Source organism: Drosophila teissieri, chromosome 3R (assembly GCF_016746235.2).
Source record: "Drosophila teissieri strain GT53w chromosome 3R, Prin_Dtei_1.1, whole genome shotgun sequence".
NCBI classification, from domain to species: Eukaryota; Metazoa; Arthropoda; class Insecta; order Diptera; family Drosophilidae; genus Drosophila; species Drosophila teissieri.
In genome coordinates, this window is record NC_053032.1 from 10,108,818 (window position 1) to 10,134,754 (window position 25,937).

The 25,937-nt window shown below is 41.7% G+C and overlaps 1 protein-coding gene across 2 annotated transcripts; it reads right to left on the minus strand.

The window, feature by feature from the left end:
- Positions 1–9,062: 9,062 nt before the first annotated feature.
- LOC122622471 (45 kDa calcium-binding protein) lies at positions 9,063–25,804 on the minus strand. 2 transcript variants are annotated; one of them, XM_043800917.1, is made up of 5 exons: positions 25,526–25,804; positions 19,873–19,947; positions 15,458–16,637; positions 9,460–10,144; positions 9,063–9,354 (listed from the first exon to the last, which is right to left on the minus strand). In XM_043800917.1, exons 3-5 carry the CDS (start codon positions 15,940–15,942, stop codon positions 9,280–9,282), a joined length of 1,245 nt encoding a protein of 414 aa, XP_043656852.1. In that variant the 5' UTR covers positions 15,943–16,637; positions 19,873–19,947; positions 25,526–25,804; the 3' UTR covers positions 9,063–9,279. The 2 variants fall into 2 exon arrangements, with proteins under 2 accessions (XP_043656852.1, XP_043656851.1); XM_043800916.1 differs by lacking the exon at positions 19,873–19,947.
- Between the last annotated feature and the right edge of the window lie 133 nt (positions 25,805–25,937).

Below are 25,937 nucleotides of genomic sequence, written 5' to 3' on the forward strand. Positions count from 1 at the left end.
GCATGTGTACACAATTAAATGAATAATCATTGCACACATTAAGCACGACAGAAACCTGACAAATGCCAAAATATGCCTATACTAAGACCACATTCGCATGCACACATTCAGATGAATGTTAAAGGGAATTTTCTGTCCAAAAGGAGATTATGCTGCCCAAACCAGAGTAAGTTGTCAAAACAAATCCCTATTAGAGACAGTCAGTTTTGCAGACTTCCAAGTCCTTTACGTAATCATTTGACGTAAACACATGAAGTAGTTGAATTTTTATTCATTCCTTAGTATTATGAATATTTCCTATCAGCGTTTCTTCCTTTTATACAATCGTAGTCTACCAGTAGGTTACCTTACGTCTCGTTTGCAGAACGAAAGGCTTTTAGAAAGCGTGTACATATGTCCAGTGGTTTCCTAAGCAAAGCCTTCTTTTCTTCCAACCCCTTTTCAGTATTATTTTTTCCCTTTCTGAGCAAGTCCTGTCCGTGGTCCTTACTGACTTTACTAATGCTAGGTAAACAATCAAATATGTCAATTATACGCACCATTGGCTCCTTTGTGCCGCCAATCCTATATATCCTATATACACAGTCTGAAAGTGCCATGGACAACCGTCCGCAAGGCAATAATATTTAATGTAATTTTATGGGCTTACATACATATATGTACGTAAAACGGGCAGTGGCAGAGGGCTTAACTACTCTATTCAGAGGGTCTTTGAGAAGCATTTAATAGACAAAGGGATTTGAAATGTGATTCATGAATGGATCCTTAAAGTATGAAATTCTTTATATATTAAAGTGAAGTGAGTGGCCAATTTCTCAAGACAATTTTAATTAGCATGAGCTTATTTCAAAACTTTTGGGTCGACACTACTAGTCTGACTTCTCTTTCGAGTATTTTTAGATTGAAAGCGTATTTCGGGCTAGGCTTATCGGATTCAGAAAGTACCCTGGACTTGTTATTTTTATGTGGAATTTTTTGTAATTTTCTGTGCTTTGGACTATTGTTTATTTTTAGTCAAATGGCTGGCGCACGCACACTTATGCGCACACGAAAGCGACGGGTTGCGTGTCTGTCAGTGCGTCGTCTGGTTGAGAGAGTGTGTGTGTTTAATTTTTATGGCTGTCAACGGCAGGCGCCGTCTGTCAGGGGGCGTGGCATTGAGAGGGCGGGGGGGAGCGGGGTCAAGCGGTAGGATATTGAAAGCCCTCGTCCTTATTTGTTTGTTTACCTGCGGGTATCACGGACAGACGGAGCATTCAGGCGAGGAAAACTACCCGACGCAATTTACCCGGTCGCCCTTTCGCCTTAAATCAACCTTTCCGACTGCGGCACACTGAACTCTGCAGACTGACGTCAACCGAGTCGTATTAAGCCTTCAAATTGTAAATATTGTTTCATGTCTGATTGATTGCACCCAACTGACCCTTCGGACCGACCTTTGGGTCACCTCCCTCCGCCCACTGGGCACATATGCCGACAAATTAACTCGCATAAATATTTATGCAGAGCGGAAGGGACCTTTGAAGTCAACAGGCGGCAGGAACGTTTCTAAGAGGCTGACCTCAGCACATGGATCCTATCCCGTCCAGGGTCCATTGTTTAAAGGGAAACCATAGAGACAACAAAAAGGGAAGTAATAGTTACCCTTTTATTAATCGTAACATTCAAGAAAATAAATTACTGATGCTGAATAAAAACAGTTTATGATCAAAACCAACAATAGTATGATTTCATTTTTGTTATTTTAAATTCGTCTTACAAAACGGATATATTTACTCGCCTGTTGACAGTAATCAGGAATTTGATTACTTTATATGGTTGCAAATGTCTACTTCACTGCCTTGCAAACTTCTGAATGAAATCAGAATACTCTCTGCAAGAGTAGACAAATATGTCACAAAAACACAATGTGGAATTGATCAATTTAGCACAACAAAAATCTATAGGAGATTTATGGGCTTGAAAAATGTTGGTAACAATGGTAAGATCTACAACGCGACTTTTATTAAATTACGACATTAAATTGCAACAAAACACTTATTCGATTTTGTTTGGCAACTTTTGACACTTTTCGTAAAAAACTAACACATCGTTGGCTTCACTGAAATCTGCATACTGACTTACTATTCTGTAGCTCTTATAGTTTCCGAAACCGACACGTTCATTGCGGGTATAAAAACTGTAACAACCCTCCCGATGATGAGTCCCAGCCACATTTATGGCAGCCATGACGTTCACCTCGTTCCGGCAAGGAATTAAGCCGCATAATCGCCAGGAGCCGGAGCCGGAGCCATTTGTCCAGCGACTTAGGATGCTGACCCCTCTTTATGGGAACGGCGGGAAATTGGCTAGTATCCTTGATATATTCCCAGCCGTAAATCCGCAGTCAGCGATTAATTTACAGCCGGCAGGCGGCGTCAAGCGGCGGCGTCAAGCGGCGACTGTCGCACTGGAGGAGCTGGTAAACCGGAGAAATAAAGTTTCGGGTAGAGATTCTCTTTTGGGAAACCATTTAATAAATATTCCTTTTGCCGCAGCCGGAGCGATGAGCTTTGAGATGGGGAAAGCAGCAAACAACAGCAGTAAACAAATATTAATCACTCTTAATGAATTTGATGTCAAGCATGAATATTATTGTACAACTTTTGCGCGGCAAACACTGACAGATACCGACTGGGATCCGCTCTGATTAAAAATGCCGGCAGACTGGAGACAGGGATATGGCTTGGATCCTTCAGCATCGTGGAACTCAGCACTCCCTGGGCATTCATAAAATAAAATTATGCTAACGAAACTTTCCTTCTACGGCTTTTTATGCCAGGGTGCTTCGCAAAAGTTCCATTTCCATTTTTACCAAGCTTCATTTACGTCTTTCAGACTCCTAGAATTCCAGGCCAAGTAAAAAGTTGAAATAATTGTTCTGAACTCAGCTTAACAACACTAAAATAAAACTTTTCCTTTCTACCATTCTCAGTGTATTTTTCTGCTCGGACGTAGAGTAATGCAATCGGTGCCGGGTGTAAATGACCAGGTGCATGTAAGAATGGGCATTGGGATAAAAAGTACATAAATCGATAAGCAGATCCCTGCGTTGTGGCAAATTATAGCGGCTTAAAAGATATATCGGGTAAGCCATAATTCAAATATTTATTACAACAAATAGAATAATTTAAAAAATTACAAATCTCGCTGTCTAATTATACTTTTCCTTTTGTTTTACTGCATTAAATTGCTACCGAATTCGTATTTTTTTTTTAAATGGGTACTAAAATGTGAGGTTAAGGACGCCCTATGTGCCTTCACTCATAGAAAAAATATTCTGCATTTAAAAAAATCGCACTAGAAAAAAAGTTCGATTTTTTTTAATTACGGGCGAGATTTTTGTTTTCGCACCTACCTAAAAATCACGGGCGAATAGCCATGTAGTTGATTCTAATACTTTTCTAAATCGCCCACACAAAAACTGTCAGTGCTGAAGAGCCTCCTTCGCACTTCCACTAGCTGAGCACCCCGCACCCCCAAAATTGGAAAATAAAGATAACTGATTTAAGGTATCCTCCAACAGTAACACAAATATTAAATAGTAAAAACAAATTAAGCCTGTCAAATCACCCTCAATTTAGGAAAAAAGTGCTAAATTTGTTAAAGATTGCCTTTGATTCTAGAAAAGTGTACCTTAACTTTAGTGAAAATCGCACTTAAATGCAAGAAAATTTCCATATATTTCAGAAAATTATGTTCTAGTTCAAAGTCAACCTATTCTAAAACAAAGACCACTTTTTCTTCGTTTCACGAAAACGGTCACTAGAATTAAGAAAGACGCCCTATATAAGTGCAAATCACCATAAAAATAAGTCAAGAATAAGCAATAGCTTAAATTGAGGGCAGGTTGGTAATAACTCCTTTCTTAGGTCTTTTTTCTGAATGTACAGGATAAAAGTGTGATTTTTGGGAAGATTTTCTGTTCGCCCTTTGCCATAGTAAAAAAGTCCTGGCGGAGGACGACTTAAAGACGACTTAATCTTTGCGCCCAAATCGGGATTGAAAAATGGCTTGATGCGGCGCTAAAAAGATTTGGTCGCATTAAATGCTGTCGTTTATCTGGCACTTGGCTCACACCAAAGGAGCCACTCGTACACTCCAACACACATACTCAACCATTCTCAAAGAGGGGCCAGCACGTGTGTTAGTGTTTGTGCGAGGAGCTGGAGGCTTGTGTTTGCCTAATACGCTTCAACTTCTTTGCCCACAAGCCAAAACACAGGCAAACACACACCCATACACACTTACACACTTGCACACGGTGGCCCATAAATAGGGACACGGACAAGGGATCGGCATGTCAAAGGCACGTGCAATCCAATATAAACAATTCTGCACATAGACACTGAGAGTAAATATTAGGTCCAGCACCTATTGCACTGCAGCTTTTAAATCAAAATAATGTGAACAAAGAGTGCTGTTCCTGATATAGATATGACTTGTAGTGTACAGTCCGAAACCCTTTTAAGATATTTTAACCTATACTTTGAGACATAAATGTAAAACTGAATGAATATTATATGAATATTTTAATGTATTTTAAAGTACCAATAATTCTTTTTTCCATAAGACGATATCAGTTTCAGTGTATATACAGTTGCGGGTGCCGCTGTTGAACTAACCGGCGGCTTTTCATTTTTTCCCCTCCACCCGCACACAAATTTCTTTGGCATTGGCTAGGTTTCTGCTCCTAGCGCACATCATTGCGGCCATGTTCGCAATATTTTCCCACTTTTTTCGTCGGAATTTCTCCCTTTTTACGTTTTTACGTTGTGCCGCCTCCCCGAGCCAAAATCCGCCCTGGGGTGCCACACTAGCAGTAACACTCGCACACAGCTACCAACGTTGCGTATACGTAATGTCAAAACTATCGATGGCGAATTTACACCACGTTGTGAACACACTTTTTGCCCACAGCCGACATTGGCGTGTTTTTGTTGCTGTCGCGTTAGTTGTTGCATCCGCGAAGGGCTTATTTGTGGATCGCTGCCATTGACACACCTTATTTGGGGTGTTTCTGACGTGGGGATTTAATGAAGTTTAAAACAGCGTTTAGGTTACTTGGAAATCAGCAAAATTAGTCAAATAAAACGTTTAATATCCTAAGCTTAATGAAGATGTTGATATTCGTGTTCGAAAGTACTTGAATACTCTTATAAGCTATTATTTTATATTCGAATTTAAAGAATATTAAATCATTTATTAATATGGCATTTTAAATAATCATTTTCTAATCAACTAGCGAGTGTTACATCTATCAAGTCTTTTCTCACTTTATGTCGAGGGCACTTTTATGGCCCATCACCTGCAAAGGCATGATTGCGTTATAGCATTTACCCTGCAGGGGAGACCCTCTCGTTCCCATCGCATATTTCACTATATTTTCATTTTAGCGCTTTCACACAGACACATGCAGCAAAAGCACTCACACGGATGCACGGGCACGCGCGCACACAAACGGAAACTAACACACACTCACTTATACACCCCAACAATGGTCGCACTCCTGTTTCCGCTTGTTGGCGGCGGTGTTGCAGAGTATAAGGTGGGGAGGGGGGAGAAGGCGGGAGAGGGAGTGGGAGAGGTGATGTGAGGTCGGGCGACACCGGGGTCAAGGGAGAAATTTGCATAAATTTTCCGTACATTTCGCACAGAAGGCAAATTGCATTTTCAGCATAACACGTACTCCATTCTACTTACACCAACATCAGAAAACGCACACTTACACTCTCACGCAGTAGTTCCTCTCGTCAGCCCCCGCCATCCTCTCCCTCTCCCACCCAGCCGAAAAGGTAGGCCGTGTTTTCCCTATTCTCGCTTTCAAGCTCCTCGCAACGTCAGGAGCTCGTCCTTATCCTGGCGCTCCATTCGTCTGTGTTAGTTTAAGGCATGCAAATGTTACGAAAATTGCTTTTTACTTCCCATCATGCAGGTGAATGAGTTCCTCCCCCAACACACACACACAACCACACACACACACACGCAAGTAAGTTAAGTGTTTGCCTTGAAGTTGTTACTGCCAAATTACCTTTTGGTGTTTTTAGCCCTGGTTGCCCGTGCTGTGCCTCGCACAATGGACACACAACTTTTTGTTGGCCAAAATCACATAAATATCAAAATAATTCCAGTCAACCGATGGGCAGCTCTATTCATAGCCAATGCACGCTGTATACACTCGTATATGGTGTGTCGGAATTTCGCCTGCTCATGCTTACAAAAACATTAATATTCAAATTGTCATCAATAATCCCATACAACTGGAATGCCGAACGTATGATATGCTCCATGTAGGTGCTGGTAAAATAATATTAAATATTTGAAATGTATTCATTTCCGAAGGAAATTTCTTGGTTTTCAACAAGCTTTTTCCACGAAATTGTCCCATTTAAATCATTGGTCGTCACAAGCCTAATGCAATTATCGGCATCGCCTACTTTTTTCGACAAAGTATAGTCGGGTATTTAAATGAATTTTCAGAGTGGCGGTAGATATTTAACACGATACAAAAACGAATTAATCGAAATTATGGCTTCCACATCGCTGAGCTCATCTTCATTTTGAATACCTTATCAGCTCTGTTATCAGTTCGTTAAACAAGTTACTTTTATAACTATCTATTTTAATTAACATTTAATTCCATTAGAGGTACAAAGTACAATAAATTAGTTTAGTTATTATAAAAACCACAACAAAATATGTGCCTCAAAGCTACAGCTTTTTCCATTGTCCTTAAACCGACTTTTTACCTCGTTCCGCTCATTTACGTCCTGTTAAATAATGTGTTGTGGCCCAATTTAAGCCAAGTTGACTATCTCCGTCTATCTCAGTGTCCATTTTCCTTTTCCACACAGACTTATTTGCTTGATTTGCACTGTAACATTTAAAACTGATTTATGCAGCAAATTGGAGAAAAACATTTAATTGCTACGAAAGTGTCTCACCTCTTTCCCTTTTATGTAGAATGTTTTGCGTGTTGTTCAGCAGAAATGTTTATTGCAATGTCAAGCAAAAAACAACAAAAATTCAAATGGAAACGGGGGAGCGAAGCCAAATAATATTCTGCATACAAAATAACTTGGTTGCTCTAATGGCTGAATTTTAAAATGCATGAGCTCCACTCGGGTCGGGTCACCCCTTCAAAAACACCAAACCCCCAACCCCAAAAAAACCCCAACCCAACCCCTTTGGTCCTACGAGCATGTTTGTGTTTTCTGCCATGCTTTGTGAACTGTTGAAGTTTATTTTGCCAGATTTTAATATGTATGAGTTGAAGATGAAGCATTTATGGCCAACACAACGCAGTGGCAGATAGAATACTCTGTATGTGTTCGGCATATTTATGCAGGTCTTCGACGGGGAGGGGCGTGGCAAAAGGGGGCGTGCCGGCCTCTCACTTCTGTAATAGCAATTTCCTCCAAAAGCCTCCAAGTATTTTTGGCATGCTCAGCAATTTTCCCACTGCCAAGTGACTGACTAATGTAAGTTACGTGTATCCCTTATATGTATGTATGTACCCTCGGCATGGTCTCCTTCCAACCTTCCATCAGTTCGCCATGCTCCAATAATGCAAAACATTTGTACTAGACAAGGCCGTTCCATTTGCTTTGGTAGGTCCTGTTTTTCATGTGGTATATGTGGCTTCTTTTTTGCGGCTCGTTAAGTTAGCCCGATGCCATTTATTTTATGTAGCTAACTCAATTTATGAATAGCACTCATGTATCATGAGGCTTTTGAGCCGTTCTTTTGGCTTTTCCTCGCAAAAGAGCCCGTTATTGAGATAAACGAAATGTTTAAATGCTTTTTAAAGTGAGATATGAGCTTGCACCTTACCACTTGCCTAGGGATTCATTTCCTTTAAAAGGTGAATTCAAAATTTAATTTCTAATTTTGATTCCTAACCGATTTGAATTCCATCGCCTTAATATATCCCTTTAATTTGTCTATCTAGCAGTTAGTGTGATAGATCCAAGGGTAAATGAATACGGCTTCATGTTCATCAGTTATCCAACACATTCCCACTTATCAAGGCACTTTCCACGTTCCACTCCCGCACCCCATTCATTCGTCCTTACCCCACTTATCCTGGCCCTAGCTCATATGATATGCGTAGTAATATGCCTGTTTGCATGTCCTACATCTGTATCTTATTAACGGAATTGATGTGTTTGCTTAGTTACTTAAAGTCGGAGGGTATATGTTTCCATTTCTGCTTCTGACTCGGATTCAGATGCCATAGACGTGTCCTGGCTTTCCTGTTTTCGGTTCTTGCGCTTTACGTGCTCATTATCTGCGCTTCCGAACAATTAGATTCAATTACCCACCGCACGTCTATTGTCGGATGAAGGCTGGTGATCCCCCGGATCCGCCTTTCCCTGATGAGATGCGACTTGGACTGCAGATTATTATTCCCGTTGCGTTACCCGGACGGAATTCTCCGCCGGCACACACACGTCACGTAGCCAGAACATCCGGCTGATGCTCCTGTTCGTAGCTCAGCACAACTAATCCATCACTATTTGCCGTACATTTTAAATGCTTTCCTTGCGAGCCTGGACGGATAAATGGGGAGATTAGAGAGGTATTAACACCCATCAGAAAGTCAATTGGTTGTAAAATTCTCTCTCAAGGATACTCTTCCACCTTTGGCAAGGGAGGGGCAACAGGATTCCATGGAAATTTTAGCAAGTGACACTTATTTATCATTAGTCTCCCCTGCCTTGTTTATCATCAGTGAACAGGCAAGGAGCCGAGACAGCACGAAACAAACAAATTGAACAAGGACTTATCCTTAATGTGGAGTGATTTGTCAGCTCAAATGGAAGATGTCCTTAAGGAGATTTCTATGGCGGCTGAAATTTAATTTCATACTTTGTTAAAGGGCCAACATCGTTTGTAATCAGAGATAAGAGAGGCGAGGTGATTGGCTAAATAAATGGGAGGGTTTACGATTTAATCCCAGAAAAAAAGCACGCCTCCGTGATTCCGTACAATTACGTATATTTATATTTATTCGGAGTATTTGTGTCAAATATGGTTTGCTTTGCATCCTTAAACGCTAATTATTGAAAAATCACACAGGAAATGATTTTCTTTCTCATGCTTTACATTTGATCTAAGTGGTTCAAAGAAAGTATTAACAAAAAGACGCTTTGCTACTAAACTAGCTATTTTAGGTGCCAGAACTTACAAATTAATATCACTATAAATGCTTAAGGGGGTAAAGGTTTAGTGATTAAGCTAGAACTCTGTGTGGAAACTGTTTGCCGTGTCGATCATCTTGGATTGCAGAAATATCTCAGCATGGTCAGTCATCTGCACATGAAGATTTGAAAATAATGTTATTGCCAAAACTGAATTAACTAACTAAAAATATGATCAAAACTAAAAGATGGAATTCCAATACTTCCAGGATCTTACCTCTTTGAGGGTCAGCAGCTCATCCTTGTTCTCGTCGCACAGACTGAACAAAGTGGCCGCCTCCTGGAGGGCATACCGCGGAGTCTTCGGGTTCACATAGTTGAGGAGCTCACCCCGATCGGCCTTGCCATCGTGGTTCTTATCGATGATCCGCTTGAATTCCTCGCGTCGCTCCACCAAAGTCTTGGATATCAGAGACTTCCGCATCAGATCGTCGTCATCGTCCACATTCAGATCGGAGAATTCCTCCAGGGTCAGCTGGTCGTCACCATCCTGATCGAATTGGCGCAGCAGATCATCGACCAGCTCCAAAAGATTGGATACGCTGGACTCGGGGTGGCGGAAACTCAGGTATTCATCGATAGTCAAAGTGAACAGATCGGTTCGAGCGGCCTCCGACCACCGGGCCTTGTCCCTCATCATATCCTCCCTGGCCCTGCGGTTCAGCGCCGTGTGGCGAATCTCGCTGTGCTCATCGATGTCCGCCTCCGTCATGCCGTGCTCCCTGAGGAAGAACCGATGGTACTCGTCCCAGGTGATCAGACCATCCGCAGGACCAATATCCACGCGTCGGAACTCCCGGGCATTGTTCATGATCGCCTCATCAATGTGCTCCACAATCCGGCGGTTTATGTACTGCCCCAATTCCTGGATTGACACAATGCCATCTCGACTTCGATCGGCACTGAAATGAAGTGATAATAGCCTTAATAGCAATATAAAATATATTTTCCCAAATTGAGCAGGAACAGAAACATTTTCTGAATAATTCGGAGCATAACCTGGTTACGAAGGCCTAATCCAATGTACATTATACATTAAAAGCCCCCTAAGACATTTCTCAAGAATTCCCTGTTGCCAACTTGTCTCGCCCCCAATGTGGAACACACCTTACCCCAATCCCAAGACATCCCCCTCTGCCTAACCGCACAGATGTGGTACCACCAAATGCTGCACATGACAGGTGTCTAATGATTTCTCAGGACCGCAGGCTGCGCTTGCACGCTAAAAATAGCTTAGGCTAATTACTATAGGTTAATGGTGGTGAAATTAATTATTATTTATTTATTTATTGTACACTGTATGATTGATTTTATTTATTTTTATTTGATTAATGTATATATGTTTCAGGGAGTTCAATTAAAACAATTAAAACATAAACAAGAATATTATTACCTATCTATCTAAAAAAAAGATAAAATCTAAAAAATGTAAGAGAATATTTTTATCTTTTTAACTTATGTGATTTGTTTGGCACCAGAAACGCTAATTAATACTTTGTTTTTGCGTTGCTACTCAGAATTTCTTCCAGTGTCCAGCATCCCCCGAAATGAAGTGCGAATGCCCAAAACAGGTGTCAGATATTAGAGCTTCTTATTGTGACCCGGAAGGGGAGGGGAGTAGGGGCAGCTGGGGAAAAGGGGAAAGTGGGAGTGACGGGAAGAGAGCAGCTAACCACTGGAATAATCAGCGGATGGCAGAGAAGGGAGACCCATTGTTTGTGCCTGGAACTGTGTTTGCTTGTACGTATACGTTATATAAAGTATGTATGTGGGGACACAGCGGAAACGGAAGTGGCAGCAGCAGCAGAAGATGAAGAGAAAGCAGCCACCGCACAGTGGTTTCATTAGCATATAGTTGATAAATAAATAAAGTTGCAACTAAAACGGTTTCAAGTTGCCTCTTCGTTTTGACGGTCCGCCCTCCTAATTCTTATTCTCGGTCACGTTTCACTCCTCCAGCCCTCCAGCTTGGCTGAAATATATATGGGGAAACGTTTGCGGTCGCCGCCAGAGTCTTTTTCAAGTGGGATCAGGAAGATGAGGCGGGGAAGCTCTGCTAAGTCTGTGAAAATAAAAACAAAGTTTTCCGGCTTTGCGTTTCTTCCTTTGGCGTCTTGTACGTGCAAGAAATTGACTCGCAAAAAATGCGAATGGGAACAACTTTAGCATTCGTACATTTCTCTGCAATGAGGCTTTGAGAACGGACCAAAAAAGGGGAAAGTACACGGTTCAAAAGCCCGCTTGCAATGGCAGGTGGGTGGTTGCCGGTTGGAGGGTTGGAGGGTTGGAGGGTTTTGGGGATTTGTTACAAAGCGCAAAGTGCATTTTGCATAAGCCTGCGGTTCCACTGAAGTTGGCCAATTGCTTCTGCCACAGCCGTGATTCCAGCAGCTTGTTTTCGGGGGGATCCTGTCTAAGGATTTGGGCAGCGGGATGCCTAGCATAAAACTATTATTTGATTGCATATACACCAGTCTGTGGCGAACTTGTGTTCGCATTTATCCGTTCAACTCTTTTTACTTTCACATCCTTCTCTCCCTGAGTGGCTGTCTTGCTTTGAGGTCTGATGGCAGAAGTTAAAACCAACTGCTGAAAATTTAATGGGATTACTTCAAACTTGATTTCGACTGTTTATCTAGGCCTTTTGCCTTAACTGCAAGTTCTAATGTCTTTGGGCTTATGGTAAAGACACTTTCTGTTCCGACTCAAAGCAAAGTTAACTTGACCAATTGTAGCTTTATAGTTGATTATAGTTTAGTTTTATTGTGGCCTACCGATAGAAACTGGACAGACAAATAATAAAATAAAGAAAATCAGCGTCAAAGCATATTTATAGTTCCAGAAATCTCAAGCTCATACGGACGGACGAACGGACAGACATACGGACATGGGTATTGCACTCTCATACAAAGAAATATATATTTTAAACGCCGTTTATTAATAATTCGAATTTCAAGTAAAAGTTTTAAGCACGTTTTCTGTTTCAATCGCTTTTCTGTCCCAAACTTATATTATAAATCTTCGAAGCTTGGCCAGTTTATTAAATTAAATATTATTAAAAAGTTTCAACCGTTTCAACCTCATTAGAGAAACTAAAATAAGTATTTTTAACAAGTCAGTTCGAGTTCTAAGGTGTTAACTTTTCCAGAAAAAAAGGAAAACACATAAATCACATTACCGCACTACACACTCACCAAGCACACTAACAACAATAGGAAAACTTGAGTGAAAAAAAGTTTTCCGCGTGCTGCGCGCAAACTTTGGGCCAAAGTTTATTGCATAGTTTGGTGCGTTCGCACAGGAAGAGCGAAAGGGATAAGGACGGCGAAAAAGGAAGTGTGCAATTTTAGCACAACGCCCAATCAATGAGGGGGCGCTGCGTTAGCTGGGGGCGTGGCAGGCTGCGGGAGCCGCAGGCAGGCCTAATTGGATGCAAAAGTCAGCCTGGACACACGGGCACGAGTACAGAGGACACTGGATACCAGGACACTGGACAGGACATTAGCCCGCCTCACTGGTCGGTTCGGTCATGCATGGGGAATGAGATTGGAACTGCAAAACTGCCAACTGTCGATGGCATGTGGCTGCCCACAGGGGACAGAATGGGACCCAGGATCGAAGAGGAGTCGGGCGATAGCACAACGGTTTACAATTAAAATTTATAACAATGTCCCTTTCAACGACCAGATGAGGCGACAGTTGCAGATAAAATTTAATTGCTCCTAAAAATGAACCGGACTCCCACGAAAGAACGGCGAAGCTCACGCCCACTGTCACCGCATTATTAAAATGGAATTTGCATACGGGCCAGGGGAGAAGGGGTTGCAAAGTACGAGGTTTTGGGGTCGGGTCTTCCGCCAAATGATGGCTATTAATTTCAGGCAGCAACGCAATTATCACAACATTTTCTGGTCAGTTTAATTGCAGTTTAATGCGAAGGCGACATGTGGAAATCCCCACATTTCTCACTTCACCCCCGAGGGACCTTAAAGATCCGAATATTTTGCGTGCCACAAAAGCCATTTAGTGTCCGCTTCTGTTTCACTTTAATTGCTTTTGCCCGGAATTTGAATTCGAAGCTCGATTGATTATATGATTTAAGCTCGATTGTCCGAGAATTGTTCGTAATTCAATATATCGGCACCTACATATTTCGGCTGGCTTAAATAAATAGCAAATAAGCGGCGCAACAAATGCTATACTCGTACAAACACTGTTAATTTCGTCTGAGCAGGAAATCGAATGAATTCCGACTCCCTCGGGTGTCGATGGTTTTAAATGTTATCCTTCGTCAAATATTAATAAATGCTGTGCAAATATGTGCGGCCATATAGGCACGCAGCCATTTGTCTACAAACAAATGCGGACACTGCTGAATCCGGATTTCGGGCCACCCGGCAAAGTGAAATACCCTGGAGAGATTTCTGACCGACTGCCGCACGGAGTTTGAAAAACTCTGGTTCTGGTGTCGGAACCTCCAAATGCGTATTTGCTTTAAGCTCTCCCCTGTTTCAGTTTACCGACGGACACCGCTGCCCAGCCACTGCTCTCCTGATGGACAGCTTTCTGGTGGATGCCTTCGGGGGTTTTAACTGGTTATCGTATCAGCCGAAGGTCGTTAGAAACGGAAAGGTGGGCGGAGGAGGATGCCCATGGCCTTGGGCCAATCAGAAAATGCAATGAGGTGAAAGCAGTACAGTACTTAAGAGCCCATCTGCAAAACTGAATGAAATATGGAGCCCTCAATGGGAAAGGAGAGCACATACAAATCTACATGCTCGGTTTACCACGACGCTTAACTATGATTCCATATCAATGTACTTGATCATTTTAACATAATTATGTCTTGCATAAAATTTTAATTACCCCATTGAGAGTATCCGGACTTTACCAAACATTCAATCTAAGCCCACAAATTCTATCACTCACTCCGCCTCAGACTTAATTGAACCTACATAATTTCTCATTAGTAGCCAAAGTACACAGGATATCTCAGCTGGTATTTATGGTCATAAAGAGTTAAACTGCTCGAGGTCACAGTCAGACATCCTTAAATTCGCAAATCGCAACAGCAGGGGTGATTTCTGCTTTATTATTTATTGAATTGAAATGAGTTTGGCCAAAAGACGTTTTAAGTTTACCAACCGCAACTTTGACTGCTTTTACTGCTTTTACAGCTTTCACTGGCTAAAGGAGGCCAAAAGTTTTGGCAACCAAGAAGTCGAATAAATATGAATCTGCAGTGACAGTTTGATTTCCCTCTGTTATTTGCCCCCAAAATGTATTTTCTCTCAAATTCTTTTCAACACCTCAAGTTTTATTTTCGTATTTCCATTGCTGTTTTTGGTTGGGAAATTCCTGGCATACTGACTGCCTTATTACCCCCAAAAACCCCAGAGCATCAAATTGCAATTTCGCTCGGGACCATGACTGGAAACTTTTCAGTTTCCGTCTGACCACCTCTGGCCCCAAAACACTGGCAACCATCAAGTAATCTATTACGACCTCTAGTGATGCCAAGTAATTGGCCAATTGCCTAATCGCTTGTGCAGGAGCTGAGAACGTTTTATATACCTTGTTTAAGTAATTAGGCGAATAGTGCAAGTCAGGCGGAGAGAAATCGGGACGTCTTCCGGCAAACCAATTACGAGATGGCAAAAGGCTGGTGGGGAAGTGGTTATTTAAATATGGGGATTATTAAATACACTCATAGGTTCCTGAGAAGCCTTGCCCGTGGCCTTGTTCTCCTGGTTCTCCCACTCTCCTGGGACTCATTTAATTCACTAGACAAGCAGACTTTTCAATCAACGTTTATTATCTTCGCTTTGCGGCAAACTTGTAATTCGATTACCCTGATTGCTCGAAACAAATCAAAGCCATGGCAGTCAACAAATCTCAGTCCGTGTCCTTATTGATCGAATCTGACCCGGCCAACCTTGCCTGCGACGGAACATCCATCAATTCCAGCTGCTGTTGCTATTGCCACTAATTTTTACAATTTGTCGTACACCCAGTTATGGAGGAGGGCACTGAATGGGGGATTTGCGAGGAGTCAGAGTGTTGGGGCGATAAAAGCCGCAGGCAACATCGTCGTTGCGTCGTGCGCAACAATAAAGGAGCCACCGAACTAGTGCCAAATTATCAACCGAACAAACCGAACAAACCGAGGCCCAGAACCAAGGCCATAACTCAGAGGCGAATGGGGGAAAACTTACCGTTTGAAAGCTTTTGCCAGTATTTGCTTCTCATTCACATTGCTGGCCGCTAAAATAACTGTTTCTGGCTGGTTAGGGGATTTGCTGGCATTTTGCACTTTTTGCGGATGGGGCTGGGAATGGGGCTGGTGCTGGGGCTGGGGCTGGTTATTCTCGTTCCCAGAATCCAAATTGTTTGCCACAGGCTGGAGCCTCAGCTTTTGCTCGTGTTTTTGTTGCTGCTGCTCCAGTTCCTGCAGCGTATTTGGCCAACGCTGGGCGCCATTATGCCCCACGTTGGGCGCCATTTTTGTGTCTGCCTGCGTGCTACTGCTGCTGCTGCTGCTGCTACTGCTGCTGGTTCCCTGCTCCTTCAGCTGCTGCTGCAACTTCTGGCTGGTGCTGTGCAGGATCAGGCCAATGAAGAACATATAAAACAAAATTGCGCACAATGTCGAGCAGCGCAGCCAGCGGAAGCTTTTGCTCAGCTTGTTAACGAAAGTCATTTTGTTGCCGCCGCCTTCGTCGTCCCTTTCGCTATCGCTGTTGTTGTTGCCGCCACCGCTGGACAATAGATGGCAGTGGAGTGGCTGATGGCGATGATGGTGATGGGAATGGGATTGGGGATGGGGATGGGGATGGCGACAGGGAGGCTGTGGTGGCGTTGATGGGACCAGCTCTAGGTTCTGGTACACCGACTCCTCCTCCTCGGTCCACTCGGCTTCCGGATCTTGCTCCAACTTGGACCGCAGCTTTCAGGACTCGTTGCGTGTAATTTGCAGTAATTTCTGCTCCTCCTCAGCTCCCCGCTTTCCCCTATTTCTGTGCTTTCTGTGCCTTTTGGAGCTCGTTGCTGCTCCTGTTGCTGGTGTTCCTGACGTTGTTGTAATTGTACATTAATTGACTTTTATGTTGCAACCAGCGACAGGCAGGCGAAATGTTACGGATCCTGCTCCTGCAATTTGTATCACCGTGGCCACGCCCTGCTGCCGCCCCCTTTTAATATCTAAATGTAGCTAGCGTGGGGCGTCGAAGTAACAACTTCTAATACCAATTTGATGTGTTATTGCCTTTCGCACGACTTCCATTTCCTTCATTCCGGGTCTCCATCTCGTCTGCATTTTACACCAATTTTACATGATTGTTAGGGGCGCCATTTCCATTATGCGCGCTGATAATGCTGATGGCGATGGCGATGGGTCTGTGAAGCAGAAGGAAAGAAGAGGAAATGGATTTTGCATGAGTAAAGTTAGGGAAATCGTTTCTCATTGCGAATTCGGGTCAGTGGGTATCCAAATTTAGTGTCGCAAAGTCAGAGGGTTTCAATTGAAATGGCATTTCAAATGTAAACCAATTTAACAGAGTGCAATTGAAGTCTACAACTAGTCAGTCAACTAGTTTTTAAGAGCGTAATGGGTTATTTTAGCAAAGAATTTAAGAGAACCTAACCTAGACACAAAAAATGGCATATTAAATAATATTAAAATATTCCTAGGAGCAAATCACATAGTATTTTTTACACACTTTATCACTCTTAGCTTTGGGCGGATAAATTGCTCTTTTTAGAGCGCCCACTTTAGTCAAGAATTTATGTTCTCTAGCTGAGTGCATTCCCCCTTTCTGCAATTTCCCCCTTAAAGTTATTAATTAGCCATTGAAAAATCTTTTCACTTCAATGGGCTCTCAAGGGGGCAAATCAGAAAAAGGCCAGGAGCAGCAGAGAGGAGATGCCGCCATTGAGCATCCAACGAGCGAATTAGAAAGTCCCATAAATTTCCCTTCGTTCTCATTATTGAAGAAGAGGGATTCAGAACTGGGATGGGATTAGGTCTTAGCCATAAAATAAGGCCAACCTAATGACTTACATAATAGATGGTACTAAAACAGAAGTCGTAAATGAGATCAGATGAGATGAGGTTCAGATGAGACAAGCTTAGGCCAGACAAGACCATGAGATAAGTTGTTCAATTTAATAGGTCCACCATAAAATCTTTCATGTTGGCCGTCGTTAATGTGGCAACAAAACCACAATTTGAATGGATGGAGCAGTAATCTGAGTTCGTGACGGACTTAATGAGCTCTGCCGAAGGCAGAATTAAGCATTCGAAGTTTACATTGGTTCTATTTATATTTATGAAAGTACCAACTGAACTGTAATCCATTAAAATTGGAATTGCTTGTCAACATTTGCCATCCCGATTTCCCGTAGTAAGAGCAATTTAATCAGATATTTACCCCTGTATATGTAGATATAGTATATGTGCCATTTTCCATTCACCGAGCTACATCCACAGCTACATGTCGATGGAAATTCACCGACTCCACACTCCGCACTCATATTCAATTCGATTTGACTTACTGACTCAATTTGCGTTTCTGGATATGCTGCACATGTGTTCGTGGGTCTGCACATTTGTGTGAATTTTATGATCTCACATGCTGTTGGAGTTGTTTTTGTTGTGTTGGCCCTGGCTTGTTGGTCTGTTGCCACACTTTTTAACGCTATTGTCTCGCGTCGTTTAATTTTGCTTTCGTTTCGATGGCTGCTCTTGTCTTCATACCACTCTTGCTCTTCTCTTTTATTGGCCAACACAAAACCAGTTGAGCGTCTTTTGAAACCCATTGTGCACATGGAAAAAATTATGCTTGTAAGCTTGATTCTTTAACAAGAATCACCTACATGTTGCATTCGATAAAAGGGGCAAAAACAATAGGTTCACTTCCACGATATTTTCCAAAATAATTCACTAATTTGTTGCAAACGGAAATTTTAAGGTTTCATAAAGGTGTGCAATGGTATTTTTGGAAATTAAATTATTATCATTTGTTCTGATTTTCGTTGCATACTTTTATACATCATTATAAGCTATTTTCCCATAGATTCAAGTAGTACTACATGTGTTTAACCATACTTTGTTTTGTGTGTACACCGGCTTACACTCCTTCAAACACTCGGAAACGCGTTAGCGAGTCGCAAATGTTACACTCATCGCTACTGCGGCTACTGTGGTGCTGTGTTGACCAGCTACATTTGGCCATTGCGATTCGTTGTTGCCACTTTTACTGTTCGTTTGGCATTTCCATTTCTTTATTCTCGCTTTCTGTTTTTTATTAACTGCTTCTCGTTCGCATTTGCTTTTGTTTCTCCCTTTCAGCTGCAGCCTTGTTTTATGTCTCTGTGAACTTTTGTTGGTTATTAGCTTGTCCGCACGCCCAAACAGATGGCATAGGAGGAAAATAAGAGAGCAGAACAAAAAAAGGGGGGATGGGGGAAAAAGTTGGTAATAAATTTTTAATGAAATTTCTGTGCAACCTTAATGAAAATCGACCAGGGAAAGAGCGAGGCAGCTATGGTGGCAGAGACAAATGGAGGAGCACTCGGCTAGGAAGATTTTTTAATCAAATTTACGTTCATATCGGGAAATCAAATCCAATTAGAAACTTTATAAGAACTTTTTACTGGCCTGCCATTTTGCATTTGCCCCATCTCTCATCTCCCATTTCCGAGGAAACAAAGTGGATCCGCTCCAGTTGCTGCTCATTAAAAGTGTCCCTCGCAATGAGATTGTTATACGGATTCATGTTTAACGCCCACGATAAGGAGGCCCCCTTAATCCCACCGCTCCCCTCGGGCCCCAAAGATAGTGTCAATTTCAATAAAAATCGATGATGTAGCAAAAAGTGCTGGGCAAAAGAGCGGAGGATGAAACGAGAAATGCGAGTTAAAAAAATACGTTAAACTTTATTGCAAAACTATTGCCAGACAAGTGGCACAAAATGTTGCAGGGGGTGGTGCAGTGAAACGGGGCTACACTCGTATCTGCCTGGGAATTCAGCGATAAGCTCTGGTTGGCTGCACAAGTTTAAAGATTTGATTTGGCGAAAGCTGCGCCGTCGACATGGGAAGAACCAAGGGGAATTCCCCGATTCCCCACTCCTATTTCTCTTCCCCGACCATTACAAATGATAACGATGACGATGATGAAATGTTTGCTCAGCCATTGATGGATCTATCCCGCTGGAAGGGCGCTGGGGCAGGATGGTTGATTGGCCAGTCGAGATGGGATAACAGTTTGATGGGAATGTTTGTTTGCGCCAAGAGAAATGCAGTTCGCAGCAGCACAAGGATAACTTAAATACTCCTGGTTCAAGAATGTTTGAGCGATGCAGGAATCGAGATGGACGGAGGCTAATCTGCGATGGAAAATGCCGAGATATTGACTGGCCGGATAGTGCATTCTGCGAAAAGGGTGCCTGCTGCACTTCAACACTTTAAGAAGCTTAAATTAAACGCGTAAGGTTGTGTAAATTTGAAGAAAGTCATGTTCCATTTAAGATAAATTCAAATTATTTCTATCTAGCTGTATCTTTAATTAAAGCTACTAAATCTTAATTGACTTATTATCTAACTCTGAGTTGTAGGAAATAATACTTACTTTTACGTTGACGAAACTAAACCATTGTGTTCATTGATTTTTCCTATTATTTATAAGCCTTTGCATCGCTTTATACTAGAAAATATTATGATAAATAAATCAAAAATGGAAAAAGGCTTTTAGTTTCGGAAACCATAACAAATTTAAAGTTAAACAATACAATTACAAAGAGCGGAAGCCTAACCTCTCGAACAAGGAAAAGCTGCCTAAATAATATTGCAAATTTAATACCCAGTGTTTTCAAGCCTACGGCCCCTTGAAATTCACAAAACACAAACGAAATACACACCCTCCATTGGGCAAACACGCAATCCATGTCACTTTTAATTCGTGCAGAAATATGTAACGATTGCTAATCAATTGCATTAATAATGAATAACTCGTTCGGCAAACTATCTCCATATAAAACTATCTGTCTATTTAGCCCGTGTCTATCTCTATTCCTAATTGAACATCAACAAAATCTCTAAAAACCAGGCAAACACCGACGGCCAATAAAGCTGAAACCATGACAACGACAACGACAACACTACAAAATTGCCAAATTCCATAAAATATGCATAGGAAAATTCAATTCAATTTTTTGCCCAAAACAATTTTCGAGACTCTGACATTTCAATTAAAACTCGAAACGATTTGACGACCACTGATGACTATGGTAATAATGTTGATGTTGAAAAGGATTATCGAAGGCAGAAGACCAAAGGAATGAGGGGCATCTGATGGCTGATAGATTAATTTAACTTTTTAATGAACTCGAGTTGAGCCTCCTCGAAGCAATTAGGGCCATCATTTATTCCAATTAGCAAAAGAGTTTTCCCTGTTTTGGGGATTAGGGAAAATATCCGTGCTAAATTATTTATCTCCGTTCAAACAGATCGCGTTCGTTTGTTCTTGATTTTCATATTTTATTCTTAAAGTGATTTTACTCCTTTTTTTGTGGCATAATCAACATTTCTTTTGGCCAAAGTCAAAGCTGGTCGACTTGCGAATGTGTGTGTGGCGGCTGCCAGTTGATGTATGCGAAAACTGCACTCAATCAGTGCCAAGCAAACAACCTGCAACCAACACCAACAACCAAAGAACTGAAAGGCAGGGGAAAGACAGGGGAAAGGCAGGGGAAAGGGGCGGGAACAAGCAAATAAGTTGATTTGTTTGTTGTTTGTAGAGAATGAAAATGCCGAAAAAGCGCACTGCCAATGCAAATACCCACCGGAGAGGTGAAAAGATGGTTTCCAAAATTGTGCAGCTCAACTTTTTACCCTTTATAAATGAAATGACTTGGTTTCAATATAAGAACATTTTCAAATACTTATTTTTTATAATAGAGTAAGCACTTTTATAGAAAATAATTTGTAAACAAATAAATTATAATATTTACCAACTTTATAGTAAGAATTATAACAAACAAATTTGAATACTGACTATTGGCTATTGGGTTTTCTTATATCTTGTTTAAAATTCGATCTACCGTAATCCTATCAAATTGCATGCATACTCTTATTTGATTTATATACGTACTATAAAGTGGATTACCCGTTTTGTTTGCTTAAGCTTTTCAAAAGGGTAGTTTTAGCATCCTTTTTTTAGCCGTGGCGCACTGAAAAATAGTGACTTAAACACAGAGGGTTTGTCTGACGGGGCACATCGCGTATACGCAGCGTTGTCCCTGCAATGCAGAGCAATTTCTGTGACAACGCAGCAGGTGGCTTCATCACCATCAGCACAGCAATTCCGCCGGACAGAAGGGCACGGAAAGCTGGCGAATGAGCAACGGCTGACCCGGCAAAGTGCACAACAAAACCTGGGATGCACTTGAATGCAAAATCCTCGACCTGGAGACAAACAAATGAGTGCAGACGACCAAACTGCCTCACTCACACACACCCACACACATACACACACGCACGCACACACAGGCAGGCAGGCAGTTGGCATTCGGGGCCAGGACATTCCCGGATGTCAATCTCCAGCACACGTCCACACCCAGTCAGCCAGATGAGATGCAAGGTGGAGAGCATCTCATCCCAGAGTTCCCAGACCATCCGCCGCCCCGAAAGAAGTTCATCTCGCATTTTTGCACAATTTACACAGTGAATTCCCTTAACCGACGAGGCATTCATATGCAAATAAGCTTTTATTAGGTGTTCCCTCGATGGTGAAACGAGAATGGAACCGAACCTACTTTGGGGCCAAAGGAAATTGGAGTCTGAGTTGCATATTGATTGCTGTTTGGATTATTGAAATGGTTGCCCTTTTCTTTCCCTTGCTCCTCATCTTCATCTTCATCCTCTCTTCCTCTCCCTTGTCCTCTTTTTTCGGTATTTGGTAATAGAGCTGTTGGACTTTTCTCCAATTACAGACTTCTTGGACAAAATTCAGTAACTAGGGATTCTGTACACAAGTATATAAAATACTATTTTAATTAACCTAGTACATTTCTGGCAACCGAAATCTGCTGACATTGATGGATGGCTTAAGTTGCAAAAACCCCAATTGCATAGCTTAGAAGATAAGTTTTCCTAGCACAGCCAAATCAATCAAATTGGACACAATGTGTATACGAGAGATGAGGGATGGGTAACGAAAACAGATTGCCTTAGTTCACAGATAATTAGTGCAAAGTGGATTAACGAAGCTAATCCCAGCTAACTCCCAGGTGTCTGGCCAACGCTCAAATACTCATTTCGGGATTACCACCAGACCGTATTTATTATTTCATTTTTCGCCTCCCTCCCTTTTTGCGGCGCCTAACTTAGTTTAATTGCATTTTGATTGGGCCTAGCCCGAATTTGTAAATACATGAAAAACAAATTTTCCCATATACAGATCTAATCTGGTACAACACTGCGTATGGCTAATATGAGTTGCGAGCCTTTGCCCTTTCATTCTGTATGCCCTTTACCTAAGCCAGATGGTATTGATTGGTACCAAATACGTTTCTAATTATAATGTGTTTCGGGAGGGGGAGGGGGCTCGAATGTCTGGCTGGGTGATAGGGTTACAATGCTCGAAATGGCAATGGGTACAATCGGTACTAAAACGCGATTACCTCAGCCAGTTGCATTTTAGCACTGCCCAAAGAGTTTCCAAAAAGTCCGAAAGAGATGGAACGACAGCGAGGATAGGAAAAGGTAGAGATAGAGATAGAAATGGCTAGTTAGAGAGTGAAAGAGACGGACCACGATTGTCGTTTTGCCAGTTTTTGTTTACGACTGAATAAAAAGTGAAAGTGCACTCAAGCCAACTTCGCACACAGCCAAACAAACTGCTTATGCATATAGATATATAAAATGCCACATGTCAACATGCACGTTTGTATGTATATCTACACACATGTGGGTTGGCTTGTAATTTTAACTGCAACTGTAGCTATGAGCCGACATTTAAGCGTAACAGACACTTGAGTCGAGCTAGAAATGTCAGGCCTGGAAAACGATGGGTGGCGGAGGGCGGCGGTGGGCGGCGAGGGGGCGGGTCCATCTAGCTGGGGGATTCCCCCACGAATAAACATACAAGAACCAAGTGCATGTGTATATCTATGTGGGTGTTTTGCGCCGCCGTTGGTGTTGGGCCAACAATAAACCGTAGGGAAGTGCAACAAATGCATGAATAAACAACAACTCAATTTGAATAAAGCAACAGCAGCGCAGTCGACGGCGGCACAGGGGGTTCCCAGTTGGTGGGAAGGGGTGGTGGTTGTTGCAAGGTGTGAAATGTAAACTAAAACTAAGCTTTAAAGTCACCAAGCTCTTGGATGCTACTTTAAATCCTGCTGCAGACGCCGCTTTAAATATCCAAACCACTTTGAAACAAACTGGTTTCACACAAACTGCACAAAAATAGAATAACTAATTATAAATGTTCTATTATAAATCTAATTACTACACAGCGCAATTAATTGATTAATTATCCTACGTATTTATGTCCTTTTAAGCAAATGTGCAAGCAAGGTGCTTGGTACAAATCCTCTTTAAACACTTAACTCATTTTATTGAATTTAAGTAAGCAAACTGCTTTAATATATTCCCAGTAAATTGCTTTTAATAATTGATTACCTTTTAGGATAAACAGGGTAATTAAAAGAAGCTCAATAAATTAAGTATTTATTAGTGTTTCCTTCATCACAAAAGGTGTAGTTGAGCACACTTTGTTTAAAGTTAATGACATACATAGGGGAGAGTTGGAAATTCGTTAACGGTTTTTATAACGAAAATTGAAACAAACATTGGAAATTCATATTCACATATGTATATATATGGTCAGTCAATTTATTCAAAGCTCCCATTTATCAAAGAATATTTGAGAAATCAATAAACTATTTTGCTTTATTCATTTACCATTTGTTATATATAAGGTGGGCATGATTTAGCAGTAAGAAGGAAACAAAAAACCATGGTTTGCCAACTTTTCAAAGCCAGAGTCAAACTCTGTTTATGTAAACTGAAAACGGATTTTGGCTCCGCTGCAAAAACTGGTTGGCAGCGGAGGGCTCCGTTCCGTTCGCCTTGCGTTTATTGCATACAACAATTGATTTTCTCCAGACGGCGGAAAAGGGGAAAGGGGCAAAGCGGGATAGAGGAAAAGCGGGACGGCGAAAATGCAAATGAAAATGGCAGAGTGCTCAGTGCCAGAGCGGGATGAATGTCAGCGAGGGGGCAATACATGTAGTTTCAAACAAACTTCAAATTGGCGAACACAAAAGCAGCTCTCAGACACACACACGTTTACATAGTGAGACGCCGAGTGGGTGGGCGGTGGAGTGGGTGGGTGGAGTGGGTGGATGGCTCTGGGAGATACCACCTGCTGGCTGGGCGAGTGCAACAAAAATGACAAACGTGCTTTTGATAGACTTGTTGACGACAAGCTCCTGGCACTTGGCAGCTGTCAGCAGCAACCCAGAAATGGGCTGACGTCCTCACACACGCATGTACTGGCCAAAAAAGCTGTAACTAAGACGCGACTTTCGTGGAGGTTACTTTATTTGGAAAAATGTAGTTTCATTAAGGTTTAACATCAGGGTTTAACGTTAATATTTCCAAATTGCGTTTATCGATTTGTTTTTATTTAAAACAATGCTAATGGACTGTTTGCTGAATTCAAATTAATGTAATATTCAAGATAATATATATACGAAAATAAATAATAATTACTGAAAAATATAACAATTAAGTTAAAAAAACCTTTATTAACTAACAAAAGACCACACAAACAAATACACAGCAAAGATATAGCACAGTTATTTTTTATTTTACATGAGATTTCTCACTGTGTACCCACGGCTATTTTTGATCTCCGGTCGTGTTTGTTAGCATATGAGTGCGGTTGTGAGAAAGGTGAGCAAGTTGCGAATTTTGTAAGCAGTTTTATGGGCAAACCCCTTAATAAATAATACCAAAAATCAATATGTTGACTTCTTGCGATGGCCATTTTTACGGCCGCGGCCATATGTACATACATTGAATGTTGCACGTGTGTGCGGTAAAATGTACTTTGTGGTCCAATCTTGGTAATTGCAATTACAATCGACTTTGGCCTGCCGCGCCTATGGTAATCAATTGGTTGTGTTTACCGTGGGCGCAGCTCATGGTTACAGACAGCAGCAACAATAAGGAAAAAACCACAAGAAATCACAAAAAACTATTGCACTCACTTTTGCTTTCAATATTGTTTTATTGCAATTTTCTTTGGCCAGCCTTTTGGTTTCGCTTCTCTTTTTGGACTTGGTTTACGCGCGCGGGAAAGAACGAGATGACGACGTAAGTTTCGTAAACTTGTTTTTGTTATGGCCCAAATCACGGATGACGCAAGTCTGGCCTACCGAACACGTCCGATACGCAGCAGCAACAGAAACGCACTGGCTTTGTTTTGGCCAACTCGCCAAGCGGATCCGAAGTGGCCACAGCCGAAGTTGCCAAGCGAAGCAACATAGCGAAGCCGACAAGTTGTATGTTACTTCATAGCACACTGTTCCACCTGAACTTAGTTTTACTTTTATAAGCTTTATTTATTTATGATTTCAAAGAAGAAAAACTATTCCTTTCCTCTACTGTCGATTTAAATCT

What these genes read in the sequence shown, in the direction of transcription:
- LOC122622471 (XM_043800916.1), bottom strand. Translation starts at nt 15,942, where the DNA reads ATGACTTTCGTTAACAAGCTGAGCAAAAGCTTCCGCTGGCTGCGCTGC. An exon ending in CTGGCAAAAGCTTTCAAACG is followed by an intron (nt 10,145 to 15,457) that starts GTAAGTTTTCCC and finishes ACTTCATTTCAG; the next exon opens with TGCCGATCGAAGTCGAGATG. An exon ending in AGCTGCTGACCCTCAAAGAG is followed by an intron (nt 9,355 to 9,459) that starts GTAAGATCCTGG and finishes CTTCATGTGCAG; the next exon opens with ATGACTGACCATGCTGAGAT.